Raw genomic sequence first — 23641 nt, 5'->3', positions numbered from 1 at the left:
CGATAAAATTATAAAAGTTCAGTTGAATCATATATGTAGTAAAAAATGCAAGATTTAGTTTATATAAAATGGAGCATGATTTAACATATGTTATTAAAATTAGTCTTTTTTAAAATCATAATGTAGTTTTATAAATTAATTTGAAGTTAATTCAACTCTAATAGCTAGCTTAACGAGACAGAATTGTATATATATACAATTTTCAAATATTTAATCAGCCAATTTTGAGATATTTAATACATTCTCATCCCGTTCGGAAATGAACAATTGAAGCATGTTATTTACAAGATATTATCAAGTGATCCGATAATTTCTAAGAATTCTTAAACCGTACACTATCTAAAAAAACTCCCAATACAATTAATTTGAAGCATTGGATGTGGTGGATCTCGTGCTCTCGGCGTGGAATAGGACTTCCCAAATGATCTTCCGTAGTATAAGATTTTAAGCAAAAACTCATGTGAGACGGTCTCACGGGTTGTATTTTGTGAGACGGATCTTTTATTTAGGTCATCCATGAAAAAATATTACTTTTTATTGTAAATATCGATAGGGTTGATCTGTCTCACATATAAAGATTCGTGAGACCATTTCACGAGAGACCTACTCAAGATTTTATATGCGACAAATTAATATTTCAATACGTCAATTAAAATAGTAAATGATATAAAGAAATTAAAATAAGAGTGAGTCTCATGTGAGACCGTCTCACGTATCTTAATCTGTGAGACGGGTCAACCCTACCCATATTCACAATAAAATGTAATACTCTTAGCATAAAACGTAATACTTATTCATGGATGATCCAAATAAGAGATCTATCTCACAAATACGACCCGTGAGACCGTCTCACACAAATTTTTGCCTTAAAATAATATCCGTCAAATAACGATGGAAGTGACATAAACATAGAGAAGTGGGTTCGAACCTACGTAAAAACGAAAGAATCGCTCAACACTCTCTCGCCCGATATTATAAATAATAACTAAAAAAACTTAAATTTGAAGGCTTATTTTAGGAAAAAGCCGAAAGTGCTCGATCTAAGATAATCTCCCGTTGTGTGTATATTGGGGTTGAGGTCAAATTTTACGGTTGAGAGATGATATGTATGGGAATCTTTATTTCTTCCTTTTTCCCTTTGTTTTTTGTTCTTTCCACATTTTGGTGTTCGCAATTTGCAGTTTAAAAAGCATAGAAAGCTCTATTAGGATGCCAAGACTCGGAAAAAGTAGAAGAGTTGAACATGATCCTCAGCATATCAAAACTTTTGCAGACTTTATTCGCCCAAAATTTACTACGATTTCTTACAAATTAAAGAAGAAAAAAAATGAACTCTTTTTAACAAAGTATTTGTTACGTCAAAATAAAACCAAATATAGATTACCGACATCAAAATACAATGTCTCAACAGTTTTTTTTTCTTTCGAAAAAGTGTCTCAAACGGTCCTTCATGATTTTTAACTTTGAGTTCTGGTTATCTAAGTGGTCAAAATAAAATCTGGATCATATAAGTTTTTCTTTTAAATTTTAGCATTACGATGAACATGTCAAAAAAAAAAAAAACTTTATTTTTCACTTCCTTCGATTTTATATGCACTTAAATAATTTTTACGACCGAAGTGAAAATTCCATTGAGTGTTTTTGAGTTTAAATTCGAAAGTTGGACTTCATCAGTTGTCCATGTACTCTTTAGTTTGATGCGACTGTCACAATCGAGATCCAAAGTTCTTGCTGAAGACCAACCAGCTAAAACACGTTGTCATTCTCTTTACTCGATGGATTTGATGTAAACTCTCATCTTGATTTTTCAAAGAGCAAAACTGGATCCATCCAAAATCGGTGGTCGAAAAGCAACGTTGACAGACAATACGTTCATTGTACTTTTACCTATTTAAAAAAAAAAAACCAGAATCACACTCATTATATCAAGAGTCAGCTCTGGTACCAAATAAAAGGATTTGTTTAACATAAAAGTACAAAAATATTAAGATTGTGTGTATCAATATTAGGGTGTTGTGTGCATGTATTGTAACACTTATACACAATATGCAACAGAATATATTAATTAAATGCACAAATAAACTTTAACGAATAAATTAAGATATAATAAATCAAGCACAAGTATAAAAACTTGTATCGTATCTCAGGACAAAATATTCACTAGAAAATTGTAATTAGTTCACAAAATCGATATTAGTAAAACTACGACAAACTAACTCCCTTAACAAGTCAAGTAAGTAAATTATATTTCAAAAACAAAAAAACACGCGTGCAACAGCTGTATTGCCGAAACCCGAAACCCGAAGCCCCAAATAACTCTTCAACCAACAATTTACACGAGTGTTGTCTTCGAGTGTCTCCAACACTTCACAGCAACAGATCAATACGTCTTGATTTGAGCACTTTATTAATTCTCCGATGTCATTCATTGCTCTTCCTACGACGTTTCATTGTTCTCCTTCAACTCCAAAAACCACATGCACACAACAACAATGATATCTTATTTATTGAATTCTTTTACCCTAGAGTTTTCCTTATAGAGTCATACACAAACATGGAAAGAAATATTTCAGTAGGAAATAAAATCTAAACCTTGTAATATCTGGCAATAAATTACACAAAAATTCATGTGAGACGGTCTCATAGATCAATTTTATGATACAGATCTTCTATTTGTGTCACTCATCGTGAGATCGTCTCATAAGAGATATAATCTTAAAACTTAGCTCTTCATTTCATATGTTACTCACCAGATTTTACCAATTGGTGATGTAAAAAAGTGCATGCATGATTTAGGTATATTATTTCTTTCTTAAAATCTTAATCTTATGATACCCGATTGAGATGTGAGATTTCATATATCAAAGATGCCTTCTTCTAGGTCGAACAATATCTCTCTTAGATCACGTAATTAATTGTAACCGTACCATGCATAAAATTCCTAAGAAATCAAATCAGGGATTCAATTGTGCTTTTTAAATTAAAAATTGAAAAACAAATTCAAATCAAAAATATTTTTTTAAAAAATAAGGATTTTTTTAAAGCAAAAACTAACAAATTTCTTGGGAAAAACTGTGTGGAACCAACCCCATTTGAACTTTAAATCAGCCACAGACAAAAAAATTAAGTCGATCAAACCGAGGCGGCTCATAGGAGTTTTTGTGAATTTTATTTGAATCTTAAACAACTAACACATGAGCCGAAAGTAGTAGGCTTTGAAAAGCTTGGTCCATTTAAATCTCCAGAAATGAAGACACATGTTCTAAATAAAAGTTTTTTAAGTTTCAAAACCATGGGTGGTCATTCCATCAAATGGAAAATTCTTTTTGTTCTATGATTAATTGATAAATAGGATCAAGTACGTAACCCAAAACTTTTAAATGTTCTAATTATTTAATCAAATCCTAATTAACCAAGGGAATCTATGATGTTATATATGCATAAAGCAGGTAGGGAATCAATTAATTACATCAGGTTAAAAAGTAGTTATCTTTCAATATATATATATATATATATATATATATATATATATATATATATATATATATATATATATATATATATATACACACACACACACAAACACACACACACACACATATACATCCACCAAAATGTAAAATTTATACCACAAAATCATTTATTCCATGGTAAATATATATTCAAAATCATGGTAAAAAATAATCTTTTAAAAAAATCACAAGCATATATATATTTTTTTTTGAAATTGTGAGAGGTAATTTTATTAGGTTGAAAACTTTGTAAAGAAAAAACCATAATCATTTTTTAATCATCTGCAAATATTACCTTAGCAATTTATGATGAGAAATCATTTTGATAGATATTTTTTCTCATAAATTCCAGAAATAAAAGCATATATTTATTTATTATTATGTCAACTAAAGTTAAAAGCAATAATAATAGTAATAAATAAATAAAGTTTCGTTCTAGAAAATTTTAGTCACATTGGTATTTCAACATTCTCAAGCCACAAAAAAATATTCCGGAACATATGTAATTCAAAGGTTTTATTCATTGAATTCCGACGCAACTTGCCACGTACTAATTAATTAATGACATATAATTCCCACAATCATCTTACGATCACAGCATATTTTGCACAATCCATCCGCATGACTTTACATGCAAAAACATGTTACTTTTTGCTCATATAAATACACCATCTTGGAAACGTTGCTTTCTCAAGTCCCCCGATTCAAATTTATCATAACACACTCTTGTTTAATATAGATTTTCGACGAATTCGATCCGAGCCGATAGAAATGGACGTGCTGATGATGTTAGGTTCTGCGAATTCGGTGGTGATATTCACCAAAACCAGTTGCTGCATGTCGTATTCTATCAACAAACTGATAAGCAGTTTCGGCGCGAACCCTACAATTTACGAGATCGATAGGCTTCCGAATGGGAAGCAGATCGAGAAGGCATTAACGACAGCATTGGGGTGCAATCCGAGTGTGCCGGCGGTGTTCATTGGCAAGGAATTTGTGGGTGGTTCTAATGAAATCATCAGCCTTAATGTTCAGGGCAAGCTCAAGCCGTTGCTCATCAAGGCCAATGCCATATGGATTTAACAAAGCTTAAAAAATTACATGCATGGTTGAGTTCTTATTTTATATCGACCCATGGTTTTTGGCATATATAACAAATATAATATATATGATGCTTATAATACATTTACTACTGCAAGTTTAAATGTTGAGTTTGTACGTTCCCGAAATATTGTGTGATTATATATGAATTTAGGCCTTTTCTTGTTGTACTACCACTATATATGTTTGAAGACGTACTATTTTAGTTTTTGAATTTTAGTTTTTTTGTTCAAAAATATTATAAAACAGTAACTAAAGATTTATCTTGATACGGCACGAGAAACAACATTGTCAAAAGCTTGACGAAAATGGAACCGAAAATAGAACATGCAATACTCCTGAAATCAAGAATAGAAAGTTTAGAGAGGGAGGTGTAACATGCAATACTCCTGAAATCAAGAATAGGAAGTTTAGAGAGGGAGGTGTGCTTTGGTGTATCTCCTCTGACGCTCAATTCAAACTCCGATGATCAAATATATATATATATATATATATATATATATATATATATATATGTGTGTGTGTGTGTGTGTGTGTGTGTGTGTGTGTGTGTGTTGAATATAAGAGTGAATGCAAGATACACAAAACTTGAAACAAACTTAGTATTTGTATGGGGAGAAAGGGTACAAGTTGTGAAGTCTAGAGGTCAACGCCCTAGATCAGGAACATTGTAATCATTGATTCAAGTAAGTCAATATGTAAAGTCCAAAAATTTTCAAACTCAGTCGAAATACTCAGAATTTTGTATTCGATAAATCTTCGAGTTTATGTATGATTGTGCTAAAGGATTTTAAATTTTAAATAGATGCATACACAAATTTTGAAATCTGTATACATAATATCAAGATGAATATTTCGAGATAAAAGTATTACAAGATAAGTAGATCATGATCGTCATCAAGATGAATATTTTAAGATAAAAGTATTACAAGATAAGCATATCATGATCATATCATCTATCAGAATCCAAAATTCAAATCATCAAGGATTCTTCTCCCGCCTCTCCGCCAACGTCCCTCGCAAGTCGCGTCGCTAATCATTTTTCGTGCGTAAAACACGCAAAAGCACGCCTTAATCTCCATTTTCTTATCCTTCACACCATATATAGTATATGTTTAATGCATGCTTGCATGAAAAATAGGTTACCCTTTGGTTTATTTCGGTTTTATGCCATGTTATGCCTAGAACTCATGTTTTTGTGATTTAAAACTCTTGATTATGATGTATAAAGAGCTGTCATATGCATCATAATAGGGCTATGGGAAAGAATGAATTTTAGAGGGTTTAAGGGCCTAGACAATGTTGCATAAGGATTGGACAAGGAGGGTAACAAGGGTGAACGAAAAATTAACTTATTTGGGGGCTAGGATTTTGGCTAAGGGTCATTGAAGGGGCATGGTCTTAGATGTTGTTAGGGCGTGACCAGGGGACTTAAGGGGGCTGTAGGATGGTCATAAGGTGGCTACACGATGGCTGGTGCGAAGGCTAGGGGTTAGTAAGCAAGCTTGACGTCGCGCATGGCTCCTAGGGTACGGCTTGAATATTTGGGCATAATGGGGTGCTAGGCCTGGTCCAGTTGGTTGTCAAGGCCTTTAATAGTGTCCTAAGGTCAATGGTTAGGGGCTGGACATGATGGTTAGGGCTTAGACTTGAAGGAACTCATGGTATGTAAAATATGTTTTTGAAAAGATAGGGACAAAAATTTAGTAGGTGTCCTAGGCTGGTCCAAGGGTTTAATGGGCTTGATTTGGGTTGTTCAAGGTACGATTAGGTGTTAATAAGCTTTGGTTCAAGTTTGGTAAGTTTTGGTTGAACTCTGAGTCCATACGAGTCAAAACCGTGATGTACGTCAAAGTTTAAAAACGAATTGGAAAATTAGTCGAAAAGCTTAAGTTTATGTCTAATAAATATTTATGGGAATATTTTAAGGTGTTATGTTAAGGTTGAAATGATTTGGGTCGTTGTTTTATAGTTTAAGGATAAATTAGGAAAGTTAAGATTTTAGGGACAAAATGGTCATTTTACACCTAAAAAATGTTAGACGTCTAGCAGTACCATGAATGCTGTAAATAATGTTAAAATGTTTATGTCAAATGTTTATGGAATTTAATGATGATAATATTGAAATATATGTTGCATGTTTGGTTTAAAAGAAAAGTGATTTATATGTACATGAATTTTTATAAGTGATGGAAATCTGAAAAGTTGAAGAAGGCAAATTGATTGTGACTAATACGATGATACGATAACAGTAAGACCAAAGCTCAGTTGACGGGTGATAGTGTCGCTGATATCCTCATCGTCCGTACCGTGGTAATACGTAGATGGGTCCATCGACTTACAGCTAATACGAAAGTCACAACTGAGGATCTGAATTCAATAAAAAGAGAAATGTATATGTATATCATGAAAGCAAATATGATATGATATGTTGAAAGGAAAATGTTAAAATTTATGTTCACAAAAAGCTATTTTATTAAAATATTTTCACTGTTGCTTGTAGAATGTATATGTATTACTTGATATCATTGTTAAGTTTTGATGAGTCGATAGACTCAATATGTGTGATCGATGGAGGTGAGCATGAGCTTGATATTGATGGAAAGGTCTTGATGGTTAAACTAGCTGGACTGAAGGTGCACACAACCCGAGGATTGTCGCTAGTTTTCAGCAAATAGAATTACGTTTATGATTTATGGTTACTTAAAGATTTTTATGATGCTTTTGAGAGGCTTTTGAGAGGATGTTAGAGTTATGTTTTCTTTTGAAATAATGTTAGTTTAGGTTGATCGACGTTTACAATTTTATGATTTGAATTACTTTCTCTTGGATTTTCAAATAATATTTAGTTGATTTATTTTAAATGATGCAAAAGTACTTTAAAACATAATTATGTATATTTCGGCCGAATGAATTAGAATGGAAAAAATTATAATATATTTTAAAGAAAAACGATTAGTGAACGTTTCAAAATATATATAATATGACCACTGAATTTGATATAGCATATATACTCTTATTTCACATGACTTCACTTGTGCAATAAGATTATAAATCAAGTAGAAATAAGGATGTAAACAAACCAAACCGTTCGCGAGCTATTCAAAACTCGGCTCGATAAAAAGCTTGTTTGAGTTCGTTTGTTAATAATATCAAACCAAGCTCAAGCTCGATTTTGAGCTCGACAACTTAATCAAACCAAGCTCAAGCCTAAGCGTATTCGACTCGTGAGCTCGCAAACATATTCGTTAATAGGCTCGCGAGCTCGAACTCGGCTCATTTAGGTGGCTCGTAAGCTCGAGCTTGACTCATTTGTTGAGTTGACAAATAAAGACATTAGTACTAATAAAAGTTAAACTTTTATGTCTACTATAAAATTAGTTCATAGATATATTTAATTTTAACAAGCTCGAATCAAGCTCAAATTCGAGCTCAATTGTATGTTTTACGAGCTCGAAAACGAGCCGAGCTCAAGCCACGCTTGTTGAATATGATAAACGAGCTATTAATAAACCAAGCTCGAGCCTAGCTTGATTAAAATGATAAACGAGCTTTTAACGAGTCGAACTCGAGCTTTTCACAAGCTTAGTAATTTCAAGACAAGTCGAATTCTAGCCTGATGATAAAAGCTCGAATAAAGCTCGAGCTTGAGCTCGAGCTCTATCAATCTTAAACGAGCTAAACTCAAGCCATATGATAAAAGCTCGAATCAAGCTCGAGCTCGAGCTTGAGCTTGAGCTTGAATAATCTTAAACGAGCAAAGCTCAAGCTTGATACTGTTCGGTTTGGTTTGAATCATTTACATTCCTAAGTAGAAACCATATATATACACCACAAAATACTGGAAATAAAATGAATTTTACCAAATTATCTTCGGTGATAAAGCGTGAAATTGACAATTTTCACACTATTTAATAATAGATACTAGTTTCCTTTTCGCACGAGATATGTGCATACATATTAAATCTTTTTAATGTAAAATTACAGTACATTTGTCTTATGTGAGAAAAATTGAAACTTTAAAATGAGTTTATGATAAAATACAATTGACTTCCATATAAATTTTAATTAATCACTTGCGTAAAACGATGACGAATGCGAAGTAATTATTATAAGAGCCAATTGTGCATACACGCTTGCGCTCGGGGAGTGGCAAAAATAACATTTATGTAAAATATTTAGAGATTATGTTATGATCATTTAAAAGCTCAAAGTACGTTTACAGCTTAAAGCAACTTTTATATGTGATGTGTTAGTTATAGATAAATTATAAATTTACTATAATAGAGTTTTATCACTACTTTTTAATTAAATGAAGATTAAATATTTTCTTAATCTCATAAGAATGGTTTATAAAACTTATACCATAGCCTCTTCTTATTTATTATAATATACTTTAAAACAATTTTTTTTAATAAAAAATAAAAATATCAAATTTCATAATAATTTTTTTTACAAAAAAATCAATTTCGTGAATATATACATCCAAATGTTTGTGTACGTGGAATGAATTTCTGCTGATGATATTGTGCTCACGTAAGCATAAGCTACGCAGATAAGCCTGATTAAGTAACTAATAATTAAGAAATTAGTGTCTGTCTTACAATTTTCCGGTTTATTTCACCCTACCTTGTGAGGCACTGCCCCATGAGGTGATCAAAGGCCCAAATTTAAACACACATACACCTCATGAAGTGATCAAAGGCCCAGATTTAATCACCATGTAAAATCAATGGCTGAGAATCCTGTGAGGACACTGTCCCACAAGTAGCATCTACTCTACCCAATTTTCCCGTGTCATTTCTGTAGACAGATGATCTAAATAATTATTATTACATTTAATTAGCTTTCGGTTACTACAAGTGACGTATGGAGAATATGCCTAAGGTTTTTTAACAGTACTTACTTTGATGTACGGCCATGTTAATAAGTCGGTAGTTCCATATTCTCGAATTTCATATCACTTGTCAGAATAAATTATGATCATTCTTCTTTTCTTTCTTTCTTTTCTTTTTTCTTTTTTCTTTTTTTTTTACCATTTTCGAATTTTTATAATTTATATTTTGCTGCACATAAACTTTTACCAATTTGATTTTCAATAATTGAATTTGGAGTCTTTTCAATGATGCTTCCTCCAAATAGTCATCCGCTTACTGCTGGCTCGGGTGTTACAGGTCGGTGACAGGCTTCTGATCGCATTCTGTCACACCCCGAGTCCCGGGCTTGTGTGACTTAGAGGTTTCCCTCGACTTTCACCGATACTTAAGTCAGATAAAATTTAGGAGAGGGAAAAATGGTGAGGAGAGTTGTTGTATTGTTTTTTTTTTAACTGGCTTATTTTTTGTGAATTTTTTTGTTTGATAAAATTAAAATATTTTAGAGTGGGTCTCATGTGAGACCGTCTCATGGTTTTAATCTATAAGACGGGTCAACCCTGCTCATATTCACAATAAAAAGTAATACCTTTAGCATAAAAAGTAATATTTTTTTATGAATGACCCAAATAAGAGATCTGTCTCACAAATACGACTCGTGAGACCGTCTCACACAAGTTTTTGCCAATATTTTATTGCACGTTTTGAAATTATTTCAGTAAAATTTAGAAGATACGAAGAAAACATTTGTTAAATTTTTTTTGTTGTTGTTGATTTTTTGATGACATGATAGGAGATATTAGAAGATATTATTTTGATCGATATTATTTTTTAAATCTTAATATATTTGATCGATATGATGAATCTATTATTGTCAAGATTTCAAAATCCAAATATAACTACATATATAGAGATATTTATGGACGAGAGATGTAATGATGTGGGAAATAATATTGCGGAAAATATCTCACAGCTGAGTTTGTCATAGATTTCATTGTAATACAATTATTTGAAAAAAAAAAAAAATCGACTCAAAAGAGGCTGTATAAATTAGTTTTTATTTATTTAGAATATTGCTGAGTGTGATCATATATGGTCAAGACTCATGGGAGATCTAATGCGTTTTTAGAGTGAGTCTCATATGATACCGTCTTACAGATCATAATCTGTGATACGGGTCAACAAAACCTATATTCACAATAAAAAGTAATACTCTTAACATAAAAAATAATACTTTTTCATTGATGACCCAAATAAGAGACTCGTCTCACAAATACGACACGTGAGACTGTATCACACAAGTTTTTGCCGCGCTTTTAATGTCAAATCTTTCGGAGTGAATATGTTGTTTTGATACATTGCATTACTTTAGGCATTTTTTGAGAGGAAAATGCGAGTTTTAGATAAAGAATCATAATTAATTCATGGAGCATGAGGTTCTTTAATTCATTTATCGGGAGAGAAATGTGAGTTCTTGAGAGATAATTGTATGTGCATTAAAGAGATTTTGAGAGTGGAGATTCAAAAGTCGAGTGATGATGATCGGATGAATTAGGTTGTAGTGTGGTGGACAATCACATTGGGTCGGGTTGTTTCTTGCCCTGAGATTTCGGATCTTAGATGAAAAGTGTCAGGGCTTTTGATGTAGTGTTAGAATATTCTCCGGTGTAACTACTCTGATACACAAGTCAGTCAAGTGTTTTATATCAAAATGCGTAGAGGGTATACGAATTTATTGCAAGAATATCTGAATGAATAAATATCAAGCCAACCTGGTATTTATAGTAGAGAAATCAATGATGACTTTGTTTTCAGTGTCCGACTACTACTCATGGAGAGATGGTCGCTCATGCTCTGTTTCCTGACAGTGTTAAATTGACTGCCAAACTTATTCAAGCATAGCCCAATAGTCCACTCGATGAACTGAAAACTGCGAATGGTTGTGATATTCACGCAAACCAGCTGCTGCGTCTCATTCCTGTGAATCAAAAACACGAGATGCCGAGTTGATAATTTTTTGCGCGAATCCTACGATATACGAGATCGATAACTTCCGAATGGAGCAATTGAGAGGTGTTAAACACAGCACTGGGTGCAACTCCGAGCGTGTCGGCGGTTCATGGCAGGAGTTGTGGTTGGTTCTAATGAAATCATGAGCCTCATATTCAGCAAGCTCAGCCGTTGCTCTCAGAGCCAAGCATATGGATCTAACCTAATTAAGCTAAAAAAGCATATATGCATATGGTTGAGTTCTATTTTTTTCCCATGTCTTTTGTCATAGCTTCCTGTTATAATTTTGTGATAATTGAATACTTGAGTTTAGTGTTTAACACTGAGGTCTTTTTATTGTACTGGTGTTGGGTTTTGGAAAACATTTTTTTTTTCCAATGTTTATCACATATATTTTAGACTTCTAGAATAGCTAATTAAGGTTTATTCCCCCTTGTGTTCTCAATGAAAATTATCAGTAAAAATTAGTAAATTTTGTTATTAGAGTTCAGAAAATACTAAATACAAGGAGTTGATCATCTTGTACATTGGAGCCATTAACAGTGTCAAACCCAACTGATTGAGAATCCTAATTTCAGTTTCCTTCTAAACATCCCATCTGTTCTAACAAGTGGTATTGAATAGAGTATTTTCAATCACTTAAAATACTTGTATCATTGATGTCATCGTTCAATAAAATCTCTAATATTCTCTAAAGAAGAATACGATAACTACGAAATTTGTATGCATGCACACCTTGTTGTACAATACGATGATATGTGGTACACAATCATAGATGGCCCATGAAGGTTAATGCTGTTGTTATTATCACCACAGAAGGTGCTCACTGGATGGTGCAGAAACCAATGATGGAATGGACAGTAGAAATAAGAAAGAAGCAAACCTAAGCAACATGCATGGAAAAGGATATATTGTACCAAAACTCAAGACAAGAACATATTCAGCAAGATCGAGATGTACTTTACTGCAAAAGAGATTTGAGATAATTTAACTCAAATGTCTGAAAGGAATTACCATACTAAGGAAAATAAGTTGACTATTGCGATGTATAAGTTCAAAAATATGATGATGAAGCCAGGAGAAACACTAAATGAATTTGATGAGTGTTTCACCAGCCTAGTCATCACGTTTAACTCACTTGGTAAAGGATAGAAATTAAATAGAATTAAAAAGTAATGAGAACCTAATCGAGGAATGTGATGCGAAAATTGTTGTTACAAGGGAATCCAAAGACTTGAACGAATTAGAGATACATGACTTGTTTACCGACTCAAAGGTTATGAGTTCGATTTGGAAAATTGATTAAATAAGAACTATCGACATCTCAGCCAACTAAAGCACTAAAATCTATAGCAGAGTCACTAGTGGAGAATATTGTCGAATAACTAAGCAATTACTCGATGTCATTGTTCGTCAAGAACTAATGGTCGTATTAGAACTCTAATCGCAAGTACAAATTCAAGAAAATGAGTCCACTAATAATAAGACCAGACCTGCTACAACTGTAGTAGGAAGAGACACTTTATAGGATCTTCAAAGAAGAAGAAGGATCGGAAGGTGTTAAATGATGCGGAAGACGAGAAAATGGACTGACTTTGACTCACAAAAAAATCTCAGAGCTGTCATCCATCGAGACTGTAGAAGAGCAAGTACAATGTTTAATGGCAGATTTAGAGTTGGACATATCTAATGATGAGGTATTTGATATAGTTATGACTTATGAATTTACACAATATAATCTCATCATTGCATTTCACGATATAGTAATAGAATACAAACTTCTTTCTAAATCGTTCGAGGAAATTAAACCAGAATACAAAAATTTATTAGACACACAAGTAACACAACTATGTTGGATTTAATGTGCATGAATAAGAGTATGATTACTTAGATGAGTGACTTCATGTGAAACTCTTAGATAAAACCATAGAGGAAGGACGTTGAATATCAAAGGGTAAGACTGTCTCTATTAGGGACATGATCAATGACAAAGAAATGATAATACTGATCTCCAAAGTGATATGAGACAATACCAATAACGAAGTACTCCCATATCTGGACTCGTGATTCTAATAGTCCGACCTATTGGCACCTAGTTATGTGCAACCCTTCATATGTTGGTGTATTGTTTTCTCGTATCTAAGAACGTAGCAAAATTTAAAAATTTTATTTTGTCATACAAAATATCTTGGATGTCATATGGATTATAAAAACTTAGGATTTTACTGAATTTACCATGAAGTGATAAATAATTTGACTCCTACTATTCTAATTTTTAAGAGAAATAATTCTTCTTGTATCTTCTTACTAACAAAATCAACTTGAATCTCCTTACCGTTCCATGACTGGATTCGTTGCTCCTCTTCAGGTGTGCACTAGAAAAAACTAGGAGAATCTTCACATGTTGAGAGAGAGAGAGATGGTGGCCGACAGCTACAAGGTGATGGTTGTAGCTGTCGGTCAAACTTTTATTTCAAGAAAGGAGAGGAGAGGGAGATGGAAAGGAGATTGTTGTATGTTTGAACATCTTTATATCTTTGCTTTACCAATAAACGTTTCATATATATTTGAACAGATTGGTAATGAAACATAGTACACAACATCACAAATATTAGTTTTGAGCTCTAGCAACATTTATCTTTGTTTTAGACGACTACATCAACTAAGAACTTGTTTACAATATATGATAAATTAAATATATGTTTCATGTTTATCATAATATGTACAACCTTATATTTATTAGATTATAGTACATTCAAGATTTTTATCTATGCAGCTAGAATGAGTATACAAATAAAATAAATATCAGAATAAATATAAACCATAAATTATATTAAAACAAAGATTGCTATATTACACGATAGTCCATAAAATCGTCAACCACAAATTGACTTGCATGACATCTATTATGACATCATGTCCATCTGTCCCTTATTATGAGGCTATAAACTGCCATAAATATAAAGAAATAAATTTACGTTTTTGCTAAAATTCTAATTTTTGCCCTAATATTTAACGTCTGTTCCAAATACTTGTTCAATGCTTTGGTAATTGAGCTTGACTTTATAAATTTGCAAAACATTTTTTTCATAACCACCTTTTTTAAACATCTGCATATTCAAAAATTTGAGCATAAAATAAACTTGCAAATACAAAAAGAATTATAGAAAAATGAAATAAGCCAAGGGATAAAACCTGAATAAAAGAGATTATGTTAGGGGTTGAACGTATTAACAGATTAAATGTTTTTAGAATGCGTTTCAAAATTATAATCCTATGCACAATCTTATCCAATGAACTGTAAAAAATCAGGGATATTACTAATGCACAGGTATGTCGAGACGAATTGATATAGGAAACAAACACACTCTCCTTTTACTGGCCGAAGCCGAACAAAAGATTTGGCCATTTGGGTATGTCAATTTGTGTAAGAAACAAAAAAAAAAAAAACATACACGCTTTTAAATTATTGCATCATTCCATACTATTTGATATCCTTTATTCCCGTCCATGATGTCGAGAGAAATGAACTGATTTGTCCCTGGTTTGTTTTATGTGTAATCCAGTACCTAGAAAACCAATACAAGACAGGAGGTGGAATCAGTTTATCTGTTACCAATATATTTTTGGGGAGTCTTTATGGCACAGCCGCCTAAAGTCATCTTCGAGAAGCTAAAGAAGTACGCATAAATGATAACAGGCATTTGTATTTCCCGGGATAAATAAGACTCGAACCTAAACGTCGTCTTGGAAAACCGACTTCATCACAACTGGGGATCCGATTACTGACTCATAATCTTTTCACATGTGATTGGAATATTATTCAAACTTATCAGAATCAGGTCAAGGTTAAACATGGTTTTTGGATTGAATTCAAGGGCGCTTACGAGTTTTAATATTTTATTTTATAAAATTAAATCAAAATAACATTCAGTAGCAAACTGAAGCTGTATTCAAGTTTTTACTCGATAGATTTCAAGATTTTATGTTCAAAGCAGACAAATCAAGCTCATACAAAATGGGGAAAAGAGTAACATTTGATTTGAGTCGATTCGTTTCCATCCATATGATTGTCGTGAAACAATTTTTTTATTCCAATTAGAATTTCTTATCATGTTTTGTTTATGAGGTCTGGTCGTGGCAAATATTTTATATACGTGTCATATGGAATTGGAGATGAGTAACATAAATGTGTAAATGATCAGTTGGACGGGAAATAAGAATTCACTTACAGGTCAGAATTTGGATGTTATGCCCGTCCATACATGACTAGCATGTCTCGTAGTCTCTTGGCTTCCGCTGTCAACATATCGAAGCTCTTGGAATTGGGTAGTCTCCAGCTCCAGTTTCCATGCTGCAAATGGTTAATTATCATCCAATTTTTTTCAAGAATGATTTTCACAATCAAATGGTAAATTGGTTTCAGTTATCAGTTTCTAAAACAGTAGCAAGAAAGAAATTGATTTTGCTGGATCAAACAAATAGGACCCTGAACTGATATAGGAGTATGTGGTATTGAAGATCATGAGCTATACCAAGACTTAGAGGACAGTGAGCTATTGAGCCAAGTATCAAGGCAATAAATAGCCAACTGACCAGCAATATAAAATGAAGGCTATCCGTAAACAAAAATAGGATCCTTTCAAGAACACATGCACTCGCATATTAGATGTATGGATAAGTGTCTCCACCCACCGCCAAGCAACAACCAAGACATAATATTATCACAAATAGAATGAGATAATTAAAGTTCATGTAATAGTTCGCAAACTTCATTCTAATCAAGGATATGTGAAGTGAGACAAGGATAGGTAGGCACAAAGGTGATTATGCATTTGGTTATGAAGTCATTTACCACAGTTGCTGGGATGTTCATTCTAGCTGAGCTTCCCAACCCCAGTATATCCTGCATGGGTATTATTGTGGTTTGAGCAACTGAAGAAAGTGCAGCCTGGATTAACCCCCATGAAACATCCTCTTCACCAATATTACAAAGATATTTTATCACCTGAGACAAATATATATTGGATAAAAATACAATATTTCAAGTTGAACAACATTTAACTTTTGCACCGGCCACATGCGCAAGCTTTCATTCGATGGAAAAAGTCACACTCACATTAGATTTCTCTTCTTGGGGCAAGACACCCCACCACCCCCGGATCTGAACAGAGTCAAAAATTTTCAAAAGTGTTAGTTTAATGGTTTCATCTAAAAACAATCCACGAGGCGCTAGAAAAGTGGAGAAACTCAAAATGTTCCTTCATGTGGAATTAAAGCTCAGTGTATGATACCATGGAAATCAAAATTGGACTAGACATCATATAATGATGTCGTGCCATCATACTTTCCACCGAGAACAAAAAGATATTTACCCAGGTAAATCATGAGAAGTTGGTGAACTAAGTGCTCATACCGTGTCATTATCATGAGTGCCGGTGTAAACCACTTGGTTATTTTCGTGATTATGAGGTAAATGTGGATTTTCAGCATCACTTCCAAATCCTGGATATGAGAACCAAAAGGAACACTAACCAGTCAATGGAAAAAACCGTTAGAAAATGCTAATAAATATAACAGAACATCAAACAGAGAAACAAGCTACCAAACTGAAGGACAGCCATTCCAGGTGCTCCAATGTATTTTCTAAGTTGCACCACATCTTCAGTGATTACACCCTGTCACATAGCATAAATAAAATGAACTTTTAAGTGAAGTAGACTGATGACGGAATACAAGAAACCGAGATGAAGGAAAAGGTATCTGCAAGGATTGTGCTAAGGCCATCTATGAACACATGTGACCAAGTAAAAGTAAAGCTGCGGAAGGATCTAAGCAAAAATTTATGTTTTACCATCTCACATTTCACTTTAGGAGTGAGGTGCGGATCAGCACCTTAAAAGGTGAATATGGAAAGGAGTAAAAATGGAAAAAGATCGAAAATTCAGAGATATTATGCCTGAAAAAATCAGACAACTAAAATCAAATTTGGGGGCTGGGGCACTGTTTCGAATTTCCAAGGATTTAGTGCACACCAAAGCATGAAAATAAAACAATCCACCACGTGTCATAAGAAAATTAACAGAACATAGAAATTTTATCTGAAATAGCATACCAAGTCTTCTGCTATGATATTAATGTCTCCCACAGCTCTGAAGATGGCATCGAACAAAGACTTTCCAGGTCCCACCTACTGTCACAAAGAAATCATTAGAGAATGTTTTATATATTAATTGTAAAACTTTCAAAGTGACAAAAGCGTAGTCTGACCTTCCAGCGTCCCACGGTTGCAACTTTTGCTTCTATAGTTAAAAGAATAAAACATCATGATTCCTTATAACAGTTGTCTTGTGTAATCTTTTTTAATTGAGGTCTCACCAGAAGGAACGGCCCAAAAACCAGCAAAGCCTCTGAAATGATCGATCCGGAATTCATCAAATAAATTCTGCGCGCGTTTTATACGTCGTATCCACCATGTAAATCCATCTCTTTCCATGGCCTTCCAGTCATACAGAGGGCTTTTCCCAAAGAGAGGCTCAGTCAGAAATAGAAAAGGTGAGCAACAAGATGTACGTCAAATATATTTAAAAGGTTTTACCCTACTAACATCAACCAAAATCAGATTTCACATCAAAGCACATAATAGAAATAAAAAAAATAAACCGCATACATCAATCATTCTTAATGTTCGTTGCTATGCATGGTAAATCTTTCAAAACCCAGCATGAGTCTGATTTTGAACAGACACGTACAAAGGAGTTTTTGCATAGAAACAAATTTAAGCAAAAAATATCAAAATAACTTCGTAGTTAAAGACGAACCGTAATAGCAAACTGTCATGTAGCATTCAGGTCTTACCATGCCTAGTAATGCCGGTGAAAAATCATTATCTGGGTCACTTTTATACGAAGATGTTATTTTGTTGCAATTATAAAGTTAACTGTATTGAAGCACAAAATCAGAAAGAAAAAAAATGCAACACAATCTGCTGAGAATTTGTTGGATGAAAGTAGTTTGAAGTAAAGCACAAAATCAGCAAGAAAAAAAAATTCAACACAATCTGCTGAGAATTTGTTGGATGAAAGTAGTTTGAAGTAAAACGATGGCAGATGAAAGCATAAAAGTGCTTGAAAGCCTACACTCAAAAATAGTTCTCAAGTAACAAGAATCACAGGACATGGCATGTTTGAGATATTACAATAACTATAGTGTGAAAATCTCTTTATATGCATCTAGCTATTTCTCTTCTTTTTCTAGATTTTTGCTCTTTCTGCCTTATCAGCAAGTTTCATTTTATCTGGCTCTAAAGCATTGTGGTGCAGAAAACTCACCGGTAATTGAGAATGAAGTATTAGATGCACAAATAATCATAAAATTTTAATCAATAGAAATGTTTATACCTGTTCCAAAGTTGACCAGTTATACTGAAGGCATCAGGAGGAACACCACTAACAAGAAGAGGGAAGCCACTACTATTCTGGAGGGCATGAAAGTGGAAAGTTAAGTAAAAATTATCTTCGGGGCATAGAAAGCACTCAAAGAGGTAATAGACGACAGCTAACCAGCAAAAATTGTTTCTTATTAGCCCACACATCTGCGCTATGGTAACCAACATATATAGCCATATCTCCCATTATGCTGATTCCTTTCATCCGAGCATAGTCACGAATTTTTTGCCATTGCCTTTGAAACAGATATTGCTGAGCAATGAATATATCTATCTGTGCAATTGAAGGAGATTTGCAAGTCAGATTTTCCAGTATCAAAGCAGGACGGAGAAAAAGAAGTTCAAAAAGTGACAGAGATTTTACAAATTCCTTTTCCCTTTGATAAATTTCTTCCAGAGCAGCAAGATGACGATTTTTCAATGATTCAGGCCAATCATACCAACTAGATGCATTCAAAGAATTGTCAATGGCAGCAAAGTAAGCAGCATCTTCGAGCCAACCTGCATGATTACGACACTTAATAGAACTTGGTAGGCACTGGCTGTGGAAAAAGGACGCAAACATCATGAAAAAGAATACGATGTTTTATTTTATAGACTCATGGATACAATTTGTCATTTCCAAGGCTTATATCCAGGTCTCATTTAAAATACTAACAGGGAGGCCAATATCACTACCACCGTTCTTCAAATAATTTTTTTCCCCAAATTTGGAAATTTTTCTGAAAATAAAGATTTTCGCTCAAAAGTCATTAAATTGATTCATTCCCCCTCCCAACTAAATTCGTAAACCCATCCTTGATAACATAAAGTTCTAGGAGGCATTCACATTTGATGAAGGGCAAGCACAGGACAACTAATATAACAGCATACACAATATCGTGACAAGTTTCCTAGAATAATCTCTAAGAGCATTTTACATGAATGCTCTGTCATACCAATTAATATGTACATTGTACTACAAGGAGAACCGTACATAAGAGAGCAGGCCACAATTGTGTTTGAACCTATAGGGAGAACAGCCATGAGAGTCCTTCCACAGAAGAGCAATTCTGAATTATCACTAAAAACGATACTTTAAACTCAACTTGTTCTTGGAGTTGTATACACAACTAAATCGCAAGCAGCATCAGCATTGAATAGATTCCTATTTGAAAATTTATTTTTAACTTTATTAAGAACGAGTGCTTATTTAAAACATTATGAAATAGAAACTGAAACTAGAGGAAATATTTTGTTTATAGTAACAGTAACTAGAGAAAAGGAAATTTGTCTATCACCTGCAAAATTTGGATCTTTACGGAACTCCTCGAGTTGATTTCGCAACTCCCCTTTGCCATAAATAAGCCTCTTTGCTGCCTAAACCAGCAGTTCAAACCAGGAATTACTTACGAGAATGGATCAAGCTTCAATTATCAAAACACGTCCCAGATGCATGTATCATTTTTATATATCTTCTGTCAATAAAGATCACTAAGAAATTTCATTGTATCTATTTTAACATCTTCCCAGACAGTCCCAGATGCATATCAGTTTTATATATTATTGGTCAATAAGGATCACTAAGAAATTTCATTGTATTTATTTTAACAACTTCATAGACAAAAGATTTGATGTCTTTATTCACTGCAATATCATGTTGAAAGGCAATGATTCTCATTAAGTGACCAACGACTTCTGGACTCCAAATGCTTTGATAAAAAATACATCTTTTATCTCGGAGTCCACTATCAAATATCATTCTCGGATGAATATTCATCTCTTGGTCATGGCGGGATGTGCTATCAAAGCACATGGATTAAGCGGGTTAAATTATCAATTCCACTAAAAGTCAAATTATTTCTCTCTCGGTCACATGAAAGTTGGAACAAATGCTTCATTAGCATATCACATTATTCCATAGCCCATATCAATTAACATGCAATAAATAATTGCTCTTTTATCATATCAAAGAAACCAAAAGCTGCTGGATGCATACAACTTTTATAGCATTATCTTAGTCATAGAATCTTTGTTTCATATGAATAGTTACAAGCTACTATAAGCTTAAATATCGATCATGGTATGTTTGATCTGAGAGTGTTGAACTAGTATATGTATTTAATTTATCTTCACAATTCTTTTCCAGAAAGCCATAAATATGATGGTCAAACTTTTCAGTTGCACATTTATAGAGTAAACCAAATTGGATTCAGATGAATATGCACGCAGAGGGCTGATTTAATAATTTTTTCATATCAGCAATTGCAAGGATCGGTTCATACTTTACCTTAACCAACAATGGTTTCTTAATGCTACCAATGGCTGAGAAGTTCACATGATCCATGTCTCTGCACATATGTAGCCACAGAAATTACAGGGAATGTAACAAAAATATGACCTCATGTAGCCTAATGCAATCAAACACAGATAATCTCACAAAGGTTTCGGGAGCTCTTCTTTTTCAAGTAAACCATCATCTACAAGTTCCTCAAGGGAAATCAAAAGGGTGTTGCAGCAATTAGCATCCTGAAATCGAAGGTCATCAAATGATATTTCAGATTATACAGATTGATGGTTTAAAATGTTAAAATGCACTTTAATTGTCAGGAATTCTAGCACTTAAGCAAAAAAGGTTTCTCGGTTCTTAAGTTGTTTGTTTCTTTTATATTCTTTTTATCTTGGAATATACAAACAATGTAACCCATCATCCAAATAAATGGAAATTTTCATGGAAAATAAAATGAAAGCGAATAATATCACCTGTCCAGAGTAAGGGGATCCCACTTCATCTGGTGGAACAAGCGGTAGCACCTGCAAAACGACAAACCATTTAGAATATATGCCAACAAGAAATAAAATAACTTTCTAAGTTTCATGAAGCATGCACAGTTGCATACAGAGACACCAAACAAAGAAAAGGAATAAGCAAAGTTCTTCGGTCAGGACAACTGGTATTACTGCTCCAATGGTTTTATGGCTTTGATCTCACATAACTAGTAGTCGGAAGCAAGTTGCTATGGATATAGCACTCGAAAGTCAAAACATTAAAAAAATAAAACACAAGAAGAAAATAAGGAGCATAGTTACTAAAGATCTAAGGTGCACTAAGGTAGATTGGAGCGATAACCTAAGCACATGAGAGGCGCACCTTATCTACTCAATGCATACTACGGCATAGTGTATTAGAACATGGATGAATGAAGAAATTTTGGTCTGATAACATCCAAAATGGCGTTTTACAGAATATTGAATACAAATGAAACAAATATTAATTAGCAAAATGGTCCGACACATATATCGCATTTCACTTTGAATCCACAATCCGAGTATTTAAAGCACGTGTTTCACTCGAGGAACTCAAAAGCAGCCATTCACGGTCAAGGCTCGAGCTTTGCTGGAAGGGTTGGCTTCGCCACAGGCATATCTCATTGGAACCAATCTAGTAGCTTTTAGTAACCATGATAGTGGTGACTTGAGCATACTAAACAAGTTCATTTGAGAAAAACAAATAACGAACATTTTCTGTCCATGATTTACATAGATTAGAACAAGAAGTTAAACAAATCTTCCAAAAAAACCTAGGAAGACAATCAGTGACTTCAATGACCTGCCAAAGTGAACAGCCAGCATCGTGAAGCCAGTCGAGGAAGCGGAAGGCTTGGTGCCCGAGATCGCCAATGCCATAAGGTCCGGGAAAAGACGTGGGATGGAGGAGGATCCCCGCCCTCCTCCTATTGTTGGGGTCTTGTTTGGGAAGCCAGGTGTCGTAGTGAAGCGGCAAATCCTCGCCGACAGAAACTGTAAATGCGCCGCCGTTTTGAAAGTGAACTTGGGACGATGGCTTCGTGTTACTGGAAATAGCGGCAGGTCTCGGAGGGGCGGAGAGAGAGGAAGCAACGACTGACAAAGAGATGCGAATGGCCATGGATCACGAGTACACACAGACTGTGAATACAGTGGAAACATACTTCTAAGTTTTATTTATGGATGGATCGATTTTCAATATATAAAAAAATCGGTTATTATTGATCGAAATAATCGGTTCTGTTTAATCGATTTTAATGGCTAATTTTTATAAAATTATTGTTGGATAATATTCTAATTTTTGAAAAATTAATATTGTACCATATATATATATATATATATATATATATATATATATATATATATATATATATAGGATGAAGAGAGCTTAAAGAACCTATCCTTTGGTACAATATTAATATATATATATATATATATATATATATTGAATAGGTCTCTTGTGAGACGCTATCATGAATCTTTATCCGTGAGACGAATCAATCCTACCGATATTCACAATAAAAGTAATATTTTTAACATAAAAAGTAATATTTTTCATGTATGACCTAAATAAGATATCTGTCTTACAAAATACGATTCGTAAAACCTCCTCACACAAGTTTTTATCATATATATTTAGTCTGAATTTTTGTTTTCGTCCATCCAAATATAATCCAGTTTTCATATCTAATAATATTTTCTTTACTTTTTTTTATCAATCCATCCCTACTTAATTTATTTTTAACTACTAATTTGTTAATGTAATGACTAAATTATGCATCAAATATTGAGTAAAATTGAAATTTTTTTTGTAAAATTTAATTTTGTACACACACAAATCTAAATATATGTGGCGGAGTATAACAAAATAAATTCCGCAATTTAATAGGGGAAAAAAAAGCCGACCTTAG

At 33.5% G+C, this 23641-nt stretch overlaps 2 protein-coding genes across 2 annotated transcripts; one reads left to right on the top strand and one right to left on the bottom strand.

The window, feature by feature from the left end:
• The first annotated feature begins 4224 nt into the window (after window positions 1–4224).
• Window positions 4225–4768, top strand: LOC140836074 (monothiol glutaredoxin-S1-like). The gene has a single exon (XM_073201485.1). It carries the CDS (start codon window positions 4284–4286, stop codon window positions 4593–4595), a length of 312 nt encoding a protein of 103 aa, XP_073057586.1. The 5' UTR covers window positions 4225–4283; the 3' UTR covers window positions 4596–4768.
• A 9950-nt stretch (window positions 4769–14718) lies between these two features.
• Window positions 14719–22901, bottom strand: LOC140837021 (4-alpha-glucanotransferase, chloroplastic/amyloplastic). Its single transcript, XM_073202989.1, has 17 exons — window positions 22534–22901; window positions 21687–21737; window positions 21364–21452; window positions 21214–21274; window positions 20225–20303; window positions 19309–19445; window positions 19060–19218; window positions 18898–18974; window positions 17876–18015; window positions 17768–17799; window positions 17613–17687; window positions 17103–17175; window positions 16914–17002; window positions 16617–16661; window positions 16353–16505; window positions 15730–15851; window positions 14719–15066 (listed from the first exon to the last, which is right to left on the bottom strand). The coding sequence occupies exons 1-16, from the start codon at window positions 22849–22851 to the stop codon at window positions 15747–15749; spliced, it is 1683 nt and encodes a 560-aa protein (XP_073059090.1). The 5' UTR covers window positions 22852–22901; the 3' UTR covers window positions 14719–15066; window positions 15730–15746.
• Window positions 22902–23641: the final 740 nt, after the last annotated feature.

The sequence above is a fragment of the Primulina eburnea genome, chromosome 7 (assembly GCF_022965805.1).
Source record: "Primulina eburnea isolate SZY01 chromosome 7, ASM2296580v1, whole genome shotgun sequence".
In the NCBI taxonomy this organism is placed as follows: Eukaryota; Viridiplantae; Streptophyta; class Magnoliopsida; order Lamiales; family Gesneriaceae; genus Primulina; species Primulina eburnea.
Note: the sequence above shows the minus strand (reverse complement) of the source record. Positions and strands in the feature narration are given on the sequence as shown.